General features: G+C 38.8%; 1 protein-coding gene across 1 annotated transcript in view; it reads left to right on the top strand.

Annotated features, from left to right (window-relative positions):
* Nucleotides 1-1,860: 1,860 nt before the first annotated feature.
* The window catches only part of LOC139475145 (serine-rich adhesin for platelets-like), a 34,643-nt gene continuing 24,612 nt past the window's right edge, over nucleotides 1,861-11,891 (top strand). Inside the window, exons 1-2 of the mRNA XM_071258401.1 lie at nucleotides 1,861-1,915; nucleotides 2,703-3,002. Of these exons, the coding sequence (XP_071114502.1) occupies nucleotides 1,861-1,915; nucleotides 2,703-3,002 (355 nt within the window). The remainder of the gene's footprint in view (nucleotides 1,916-2,702; nucleotides 3,003-11,891) is intronic.

Raw genomic sequence — 11,891 nt, 5'->3', positions numbered from 1 at the left:
CGGCAATATTTCAGCCATATCGTGACGACACACTAATCGAGCACATGTGGAATGAGATGGATCGGCGCCTTCGACGCCAACCACGTGTTCCACAGATACTCCAGGAACTTTGAAACATGCTCCAGCTGATATCGACAGATATCCCACAGGACGCCTGGTCCATTCCATGAGTCGAAGATGTGTTGCTTGCATCGCAACCAGAAGTAGACATACACGCTATTGATTTGTAAATTGACATTTTGGCCTGTTCAGGTTTTTTATGAAATCACGCATTTTCTGAAGTCAGTATGGAAAATTAAACGATTTGAATACTTACAGGAGTCTTTTATCTGTTGCAAACCGAAATTGAAATTTGCATTAAATCTTATTCAATGTCATGGGAACTTTTGTTGTTCAGTATATATGCCCGTTGTGTCAATTTTGAATGAACAATATCAAGATCAGACATTTAAACTGCTTGAACATCCGAACACAAGCAAACATTTGCTGTATCGTAAAAACTGTGTCGAAATATATAACTTCCGAAACTTCCACAGTTTTTCGTCAATATATTCAGTAAACCTAACGCTTACTCACATCAGAGAGTCATAGTTCTTATGTTTTCCGGTCATCATCGGTCTTATATTACTCTACCACTGAAGATGATTTATGATATGTTTTATTCATCAGTCGCAAAACAAACACACACCAATCCTCGAGTATTTAGATTATTGTTACGCGCTTAACATGATGTCACAGTGACACATATGGGAAGTTATCTCCATTTTACAATACAGGCGTGAGTCAATATGTGAGTCAATTCATATATTGCCTTTATAACATTGTTATTACTAATTATAACCTATTATCAAATGCCCACATATACAGGCACATACGTCTTTAAGCAGTTCAACACTCGTAATTGAAAGTTCCATACATTCTGCCTCATTTGAAGCACCATAACCTGCTCATGGTGGATGTTAAATAAACACTCTTCACAGTTGTAAGTAATGTAACGTTTCGATGTATACAATGTATGCACAACCATCCAGCATGAAAATCAGTTCACTCGCAGTACCAACACCACACCACCCCGACACACATATACACACATGCTACCCCTACCTCTACTCACACACCACCATCACCCTCCTCACATCCCCACCCCCAGCCGATTGTTAGCTATAATGCTAATATCCACAATACTTTGCAAAATAACCTTTGTTGAACGGGAATACAAAAACAAGCACAAGGAAGTTTTTTGCTGTATAGCAAGAGAAGACCTGGCCGACGAGAAAAGGACAGTGTGCTATATATATATAGTTACATGTACGCTACATTAAACATACATGTTTACAGTCATTTTACTTCCCTGTTCGTTGATGGCAGTGGTGGTGAAAGCAGTCCATTATTAGTAGGTCCGTGTTGTTTTGTTATGTCATGTCAGAAGTTGAGTTTACCCATGCATATTTGCTATCAGCAATTCTGAGCTACCTGTTGAGGTTTTCGTGTTCGTATTTACATTGTCTTGGTTATAACATTTCATTTTTCAGCTTACATTGAAATACTACTTGTCGCCTGTGTGATATGTGTAAGACTCAGGTGTTACGTGTTCCTGTATACCCGGATGATTCATGGGGACGGGTATTAACACATTGAAGTTGTCTCAGGAGTGATTACGTGCTGACATGAACCTACGAAAGTTGTAGACATTGCCTGTGATTCTGTTGCGAATGTGTGGGACATTCCTACAGGCGACTTGCTACATACTGAACACAACAGTTTAACGACAGGTCATGCCTGAATAGAGTCGGCGTGTTGTGTATCCATGGACATACAAAAAGGACGTAGTGTGCTCCTGAGGACTGGGATTTAACAGCTATGCATGCTGAAAGAGCACTTGTGCTTTGCGTGTATTTCTTACTGGCTGTACACGGTGAGTAAAAGATATACGTTCATTTGGTTTGTTTACTTGAGTATGGGTTGCATTGTTTCTTTTGGCAACAACGATGTATATTTTCATCAGATTTCAATATTAAAAAAGTGGCAATCCTGTTCGTTTGTTTATAAAACGTAGAATAAGATCCAGAAATTGCGACAGCTTTTGCGATATGATCTTGGTACCTGTGATTTGTTGTGACTGAAAGGACAAGTATACAACAATACAAATGCTCAAATGTTCAACCCCTTGATGTCACTGAATGTAACAGCGCACTAGCATTTACACTTTCTAGTGTTGCTGCACTATGTATCTAGGAAACAGAAAGGAGTATCAAACAGCATGAATATATAAGAAATTCAAACGATGTATTAGATGTGGAGATAGAGTCAATACTTTATTTGCGCAAATGCGATCTTTGGATTCCTGATAGGTTATGTACTTTTGAGATCATTACAATTTTCTAAGGGGTAATGTAATAGGCGTTATCAGACTTAGAAATGTCAGTCATGCATCACTTATGTAAAGTACAACGGGATTCGTCTGTGTGAATTATCATAAGCATTATACATAACTAGTTACTTATGAGACATGAAAGCTCTTAATAAACCACTCAACAGCAGCATATTGTGTATTCCCACATTATGATTTCTCATTAATGTTTTATTTGATAGCTACATGATTACAGCTTTTGTTTATGCACACGGCGTTACCTGCCACTGTAGTAAAAATGTTTAGATCTTATTAGCGAAGTATATTTGAACGAGTTATAATATATTCAAAGGTGACACCAGAACTGAGAACATATGTATAGAGAGGTTGTTGAGGACCTTCACAATACAGCTTCAGTGTTCTGCCGATGAATGGATACATGTCGAGCATGAGGCGTATGGGGATGGAGACGCCGCGATATGTCGTCTGAAATCAGCAGAGCTGTGTAGTAAGGTTCACAACAGCAGCCAGAATGGCCTGATCGCCAACTGTAATGGGAAACAGTCATGCCGTGAAGTCATGATCGCAACACCCAAAACAAACTGTAACTTTACAGATACTGCTGCTGAAGTAAAGTATACCTGTATCAAAGGTGAGACGTAAATTTAGTATCTGGTCAAACTGACACAATCAACATGGTTTGCTTTTAATAATGAGGTACTGATTCAATAAAAACCCATGTATGATTGTAGATATAAAATCCAGTAGTCATAGATGCATATGTGAATTTTAGAAGAAAACAAAATGGTACGTTCATGACACAAGGTATATTCTGTTTTCTATCGATCGATGATATGTCACATTATGTGTCTGCCACACATTCGATCTGGACGTGCACAGCATCTCACCTCGTTCTTAGCAATCCTTCTTATTGTTAGCACATCACACAATACATCTATACATGCATTTACCCCAAGGTGATTATTGGAGTAGAATACCTTAACACCCATACAAGTAGCAACGATCGGAAGAATTTATGCGTTAAATTTTTACGTGTTGGTAATAATGGAAAATATACTACCTGTCTCTATCCATGTGAAAACAGATGGAGAGACATTAGGGTAATGTTGTGCATTTGTGTTTTTCAGCTTTTAGCCTGAAGTTGTAAAATATATATTATAATAAGAGGTCATGGGTGATTCTGTTTCAATTTGAGTGTCAGAAACCTGTGAACGTATGATCTTCTATGATTGTTTCTAGTTTCCTTTGTACCATACCACTGCTTGTGGGTTACGCCAAAGTGGTAAACTCCTAAGACCTGTATTACGTCGAGCTTTGCCACCACATCAGGCTGATACCCTGTGATATAATTGAAATATTATTTAAGGCTGCGATAAATCCAGTTCACCCACGTTTATATTATAATTGAGAGCTCTCTTGAAGATACGGGTTATAAATGGTCTTCAGCAATCAATGCTTCTAGAAAGAGAGTTGAGACTCGCGGACATGCCTGATGTAGGCCATCGTATCCCAGTTGCGTAGATCGATGCTCACGATGTCAGTCACAGGATTGTATGGTCCAGACAAGAGTATTCGCCGTTGTGTATATTTCTGAGTGCGGCGTTAAACAACAAACAGCTGATATATTCTTAAGTTTGATATGAGACACTGCCGGAATAGATTAAGACTAGTAAAGAATGTTTGGAAGATGTTTGTCTAAACATGACAATATGTAACTGACGTACAACACACAAATATGTTTTGAAAAATAAAGTTAACGCAACAAACAAGACCAGTGTATATCGTCTGTAGATTGTTGATGTCATTGCAACATGGTATGTTCGCCTGTTGATGTCATTGCAAGACTTACTGATGAGCCTTATGATCATGATGGACTCGTGGATGGAGTGTCTGCTTGGAGATCGGAACATGACAACATGCAACTGACATACAGTACACGCACATGTATTGCAAGTCAGTAAACGGAACAAACACGTGTATATTTTCTGTAGAGAGTTAACATATGTGTTATCAAGGATTCGCGGTTCAACGTATCATGCACCATGTGATAACTGTTACTGGTTATGCATGTCTGGATTGTATCGGATCGGAAACGTCGTCCGTGACATCTCGAGGTGAGCGTGTAGTTCCTTGAGGCCACCGCCACGATTTCACAACTGATTGAGGCAAAAATGTAATTACATTTACAACATCGATCGTGTCAAGCTTCTGGGATATGAAAAGTAAGTCACATGGGACAATATCGACATTATCGTGATCAGCCACATATTTTCACTGTGGCTTTGTGCATCTATTGTGTTGATTATTTCGCATCATCACTATTCTAGTTTCTTCCATAGTTACATGTACGTATGAGATACACATATGGTAACAAGCATCATTTTACAGATAATTACACAGATTGTTATTATTTACAGATTAAAATAAAAAAATGCAGCAAAGAGTGTTTGGGTGATCAGGCTGGTCAGGCTCATCATCAGCTAAGCGCTGCCTAGTCAAACCTACCTAACTTTTCGGAAAATGTGAAGATTCCCCAACATTGCAGCCTTCTGCATTACCCAGACTGTCAGAAGGTCTGTATTCCTGGTAGCAAACTAGGGTATTTACCCAATGTCAGTCAACAAATTAGGAGGTGCCAATCCGAAGGCACCGAGAACAATGGGGAGTCGGACAACTTGGTACTTGGGATGCAAGCGTGACATTTCGAAAGCGCAGTCCGCATATTTGCCATGTTTTTCCTCAATCTTGTCAATCACATTAGTGTCAAAGGGGACAGAAAATTGAATGATATAAATTATTACATTGGATTTATCAAAGGGGACAATTATTATTATTATTATTATTATTATTATTATTAGGGCTCCAAGCCGAAAGGCTGTAGAGCCCTATTGAAATCGTTCGATTTATTATTATTATTATTATTATTATTATTATTTATTATTTATTATTCCGCCGATTTTTGTACCAGACCTAGCAAAATAACCACTTGCTCGATTCTGTTCAAATTTTGTGTGTGTATGTAGACCGTTGGGTACTAGTGCCCGCCAAAAACCCAAGGCCGTAGGCCCAAAGGCCAAGGGCAGATAACCAAAAAAACAGATTTTTTTAAAGATGTATTTCGACCTATTGCTCGGCAACCGCTTATCCGATTACTTTGAAACCTTGCATGTGTCTGCTGCTTGAGCTGCTTGACATTTTTTGTTCTTTGGCTTTTGTCATTGGTCACGTGGTTTGGCAGCCATATTGGATTCAAGGTTTTTACAGTGTCTTTTGGGTACCTGTCTTCAAATGCAAACAACTTTGAGTCCACTGCATGAAATGCTTTCAAACTTTCTGATAATTGTCTCCATACATAACACATCAAACGTTAATAGCCGATTTTGGATATCTTTTTTAGTTGCGGACATATTGGATTTTGATTTTGATCATTTTTTCACCGAAATGTTACTTTTAAGATCATAGCTTCTAAGGTTCTTAACAGAAACTATTGAACGTTTGCATAAAGTTTTAATACTATATGTACCTAATTTTATTTCTGGGTTGCATACTGAAAGCTCCACCGCTTGGTGGTAGTATTTGATTTTAGTAAAAAATTAGACTTGAGTACAAATACTGAAGGAAGCGCCTCATAAATCTACCATAAACCCCCATTCACTGGCTTTGCAGATACCCAAGCGTTCTCCACAGTCCTCTTTAGTATGATGTGTACTACCCTGAACGATCAGGGTAAGAATTGGCCTTTTTCAACCGATGCTTGTCTCAAGAGGCAACTATGCTTTTCACAGGAGGCGACTAATCGGATCGGGTGGTCCGACTCGCTGGCTTGATTCTTCATTTCTCAATTGCCAATTGCTACGGTACCTTATTTTTGACGGCGTTGTTAAAAGCAAACTATTTGCGGATTAGAATATGGTTGAGGTCGGAAATTGGTTTAGTACACTCTGGGAAACTGTGGCACACGCCAATTTGGTAGCGGTAATGTCCTGCAAACGGTGACTATCTTTTGTTGGTACAAGCAAACTATATGCGGATTCGAACATGGTCGAAGTCAAACATGGGTTAAGAACACACTGGTACACATGTCGTGATGTCTCACAAGCGGTTCATTACATTTTACGGCGTTGGTACAACCAAACCATATGCGGAATCGAACATGGTCGAAATCAAACATGGGTTAAGAACACACTGGGACACATTTGTTTATGCCTCGCAAGCGGTTCCTTACAATTGATGGCGTTGGTACAAACAAACCATTTGAGGATTCGAACATGGTCGAAGTTGAAAATTGGTTAAAACATCCTGGGACACTCAGGCACATGTCAATTTAGTAGTGGTGATGTCTCACAAGAGGTTCTTTACATTTGACGGCTTTGGTACAGGTAAACCCTTTGAGGAAAGGCTGAAGAGTCCCAGTTTTAGCGTTTGATTTAATATTATTATTATTCCGCCGATTTTTGTACCAGACCTAGCAAAATAACCACTTGCTCGATTTTGTTCAAATTTGGTGTGTGTATGTAGACCGTTAGGTACTAGTGCCCGCCAAAAACCCAAGGCCGTAGGCCCAAAGGCCAATGGCAGATAACTAAAAAACATAATTTTTTAAAGATGTATTTCGCCCTATTGCTGCGCAACGGCTTATCCGATTACTTTAAAACCTTGCATGTATCTGCTGCTTGAGCTGCTTGACATTTTTTGGTCTTTGACTTTGGTCATTGGTCACATGGTTTGGCAGCCATATTGGATTCAAGATTATCATAGTGTATTTTGGGTACCCGTCTTAACATGCAAACAACTTTGAGTCCACTGCATGAAATGCTTTCAAACTTTCAGATAATTGTCTCCATACATAACACATCAAACGTTAATAGCCGATTTTGGATATCTATTTTAATTGTGGCCATATTGAATTTCGATTTTGATCATTTTTTGTCACCGAAATATTACTTTAAAGATCATATCTTGTAAGGTTCTCCACAGAAACTATTGATAGTTTATGTGAAATTAGAGTGCCATATGTACCTCGTGTTTTGTTCTTTGACTTCGGTCATTGGTCACGTGGTTTGGCAGCCATATTGGATTCAAGGTTTTCACAGTGTTTTGGGGATACCTGTCTTAAAACGTAAACATCTTCGAGTCCACCCAATGAAATACTTTCAAACTTTCTGATAATTGTCTCCATACATTACACATCAAATTCTGTTAGCCGTTTTTGGATATCTTTCTTAGTGGCGGCCCTATTGGATTTTGATTTTGATGATTTCTTTCACCAAATCTTTTCTTTATGTAAACATCATATCTTGTGAGGTTCTCCACAGAAACTATTGAAAGTTAACATGAAGTTAGTCGGACATATGTACCTCATCTTTTGTTCTTGGCTGCATGCTAAAAGTAACACCGCTTGGTGGTAATACTGACAAAATACCGAATGAACTGCTCTGAAAACCTAGGATTATCTCCCTTTCACTGTCAAGTGTCTTTTGCAGTGTGTATACTACCCTTGAAGATGAGGGTAAGAATTGGTCTATGCAACCAAATTGAATGCTTGTCTTAAGAGGCGATTATCGGGATTCGAACATTGTCTGGGTGGTAAATGGGTTAAGAACACTCTGGTTATCTCTGGCACACTCCAATTTCGTAGCGTTGATGTCATGCAAACAGTGACTATCCTTTGAAGGAGTTGGTACAAGCAAACCCTTTGAGGATTCGAACATGAGGATTCGAGGTCGGAAATGGTTTAAGAACTTATTGGGGTACATGTGATAATGTCTCGCAAGCGGTTCCTTACGTTTGACGGCGTTGGTACAAGCAAACCATATGCGGATTCGAACATGGACGGCATCTTAAACCTCGCTTGATGTCTCGCAAGCGTTTCCTTACATTTGACGGTGTCGGTAAAAACCAACCATTTGGGGAATCGAACATGGACGAGGTCGGAAACAGGTTCAGCACTTGAGCATTGCGACAGAAACCCGAAATCAGAACGCTAATCCATTTGACTGTAGCTCAATTGACAAATAAGTTACAGCCTGTTAAATAGGGAACTCTTGACCCCCCTGAATTACACTGCCATATAAGCACACCTGAAATGCTGCAGAACCCTGTTGTTATCGTTCAATTTATAATTATGATTATTCCGCCGATCTTTGTACCAGAGATAGCAAAATTACCACTGGCTCGATTTTGTTCAAATTACGTGCGTGTATGTAAAACGCTGAGTACTGGTGCCCGCCGTAGGCCCAATGACCAAGGGCAGATAACTGAAAAACAAGTATTTTTTAAAGATATATTTTGCCCTGTTGCTCCATAACCGCTTGTCAGATTACTTTCAAACCTTGGTGTATCTGCTGCTTTAGGTCTTTGACATTTTTTGTTCTTAGACTTTGGTCATTGGTCACGTGGTTTGGCAGCCATATTGGATTCAAGGTTTTAACATGGTTTTGGGGGTACGTGACTCCAAATCCTATATCCCCTGAATCCACTGCATGAAATGCTTCCAAACCTTCTGAGAATTGTCCACACGCACGACACAACGAACTCTGTTAGCCGTTTTGGGATATCTTTTTAAGTTGCGGCTATTTTGGATTTTGATTTTGATCATTTTTCTCTCCGAAATTTGACTTTAAAGATCATACTGACTATTTGACTGAGTATGGCTTTACGCCGCTTTTAGCAATATTCCAGCAATATCACGGCGGGGGACACCAAAAATTGGCTTCACACGTTGTACCCATGTCGGGAATCGAACCCGGGTCTTCAGCGTCATATCTTGTAAGGTTGTTCACAGAAACTATTGCAAGTTTCTATGAAGTTAGTGTGCCATATGCATCTCATATTTTGTTCTTGTCACCCTGCGTCACTCCTGAACACGCAAATTTCTTAGCGACAATGTCCCGCAAGCGTTGCCTACATGAGATGGCGTTGGTACAACCAAATCCAACATGGTCAGGTCGGAAATGGGTTAAGAACATCCTTAGACACCCTAGCACATGTCAATTTCGTAGTGGTGATGTCAAACCATTTTGGGATTCGAACATGGTCAAGTTGGAAATGGGTTAAGAACATCCCGGGACACCCTAGCACATGCCAATTTCGTAGTGGTGATGTCGTACAAGCTGTTCCTTACATTTAGGATTTTGCTTCTGATTGATTATTCAAAGAAATAACACCAGGCTGAATGATACATTTTTTATTATATTTCCAGTAACATGATACATAACAGAACATGGAACATTGTTATTCAAAACATTTAGCCACTGTGTAACTTTGTTGTGCTTAACATAAAAAAGTTGTTTTTTTTAAAAGCTATCATTTTAGGGGATAGACTGAAATATCCCCATATCTCTTACAGTCTACAAATTTAGCCAAGAGCAAATGCGCTTTGTTCTGATCATAAAATGTTCACAAGATTGATCAGTTGATGCAAGTAGCATGTTTTGGTGTACATCCCACTCTTAAGAACAGGAAATTATGGCTTGATAAAGGTTTACGGTTTAAGTTTCTGCACAAAAATTGCTCTTGAAAAGTAAGATGATTAAATAGTCAATGGTATTGCTATGCGCTATATACCCTCTTGGGGAGAAATTAGGGAACACTGAAACTACGGAAACATTGCTATTACATAAAATTCGATTTCTTATTAAAAGAATTGATCATGGGTCAGCTATGATAACATGAGAACTGGAGCTTGAAATGACTTCTTCAATGATGAACACTGATGGATTTGGAACGATGTCCCTGAAATCACAACTGTTATACTAGTGCTGGACTAGTTACTGACAACACTGTATGACGTGACATGGTGACTTTGGATTACAATTTCAAACATTGGTCCAATCAAATTGGAGACAAATTCAATTGTTCACAGTCAGGAATCCCGTTTAAGGTTGAGTGAGCACACAAAGCGTTGTCATACATCTGGCACCTGTCGTCAGTAAAGGTAGAGGTCACGACATTCTGTTACTCTCACACAAGTCAACAGTTCTTGTTCAGTTTCCATATGTACCATCTGATGTCCTCTGGTTGCATCAGAAAGATAACAGTTTTGGTTGATAGAAGATATACTTGGTAATAGATGACAATTTAAGGTCATGGTCGTCCTCAGGTGATTCATCATCTGTTAAACTCTCATTGAGTCTGGAGGTAACGTCATGCATCTTCTTCATTTACTTGTAAAATGATGTCTCTTCAACTGTCATATACTGTATTTGAGAAATGTTTTCAAATACAGGGTAACACATTCAGTTTTCAGTCCAGAAACTTGTCATCACAACATATTTTGTTTACCGTTCATTGAACATGTTGAAGCAGAACCAATCAGTTCCAATTTAGATCGACCCGGTAACAATGTGGAGAAATCAGTGATGTTTTCTTCATTGCCACCTGTTCATACAATAATACAACAGGAGATTGTTGCCGAGATAAAATACTTCTACTGAACTTTTTTTAAATATTAGCATGATAAGTATTCCCTAATTTCTTTCGGACATCACACGGCAAGAACACATGGCTAAGATAAACATTACACAATCATAACAAGCGTATATCTGACGAAGTCATCTATATCCCCCGCCCATTTTAACACAGTTTCATTGGAAAATATTAAACGGCTTATGAGTCAAGCTCTGGAAATAATGCCCAGTAATATACATTTCGAAAATTCTTAAATAGCAAAAGGCAACAATTCAGCATGTGTCTGATAGGTGTGGAAAATTTCATCCGGAATCGAACCCTACCCTTATGGTTTTCTAAGTCCAACTTGTTGCCATGGAAACGTAAAATATAAAAATTTCTAAAAGTGCTAAATATCAAAAGGCACCAGTTCAGCATGTGTCTGGTAAACATGCAAAGTTTTGTTAGAAAGACTTGAATGGGTTTTGAGTTATGCGCCGGAAACAAACTCTACCCTGTAGAACCGAAGTCCAACTTCTTGCCATGGAAACATAAGAAATACAGATTTATAAAATTCCTAAAAATAAATAGCAAAAGGCATCAGTTCAGTTTGTGTCTGGTAAACATGCAAAGTTTTGTTGGAAAGAATTAAATGGGTTTTGACTTATGCTCTGGAAACGACTTCTACCCTATAGAACCGAAGTCCAACTTGTTGCAATGGAAACAAAAAAAATTTTTTTTCTAAAATTCCTAAATAGCAAAAGGCACCAGTTCAGTATGTGCCTGGTAGACATGAAAAATTTTGTAAGAAACTATACAACAGTTTTTGAGCTACGCTCTAGAAATGAACACCACCTTAGTCCAACTTCATGACATGGAAACGTAAAAAAATAAAATGTCTAAAATTCCTAAATAGCAAAATGCACCAGTTCAACATGAGTCTGATAGACATGCAAAGTTCCATAGGTAAATATTAAACGATTTCTGAGTTTTGCTCCGGAAACGATTTCGGGACGCACGCAGGCACACACGAAACCAATTCCAATATCCCCCGCCAACTTCGTTGATGCGGGGGACAATTTAAATCGTCAAGTCTTACACTGAAACAGACACATGCAAAAATGTCATAATC

This window comes from Haliotis cracherodii, unplaced genomic scaffold (genome assembly GCF_022045235.1).
Source record: "Haliotis cracherodii isolate W230 unplaced genomic scaffold, xgHalCrac1.p SCAF_3, whole genome shotgun sequence".
NCBI lineage: Eukaryota > Metazoa > Mollusca > Gastropoda > Lepetellida > Haliotidae > Haliotis > Haliotis cracherodii.
This window is presented reverse-complemented; position numbering and strand designations above follow the sequence as displayed.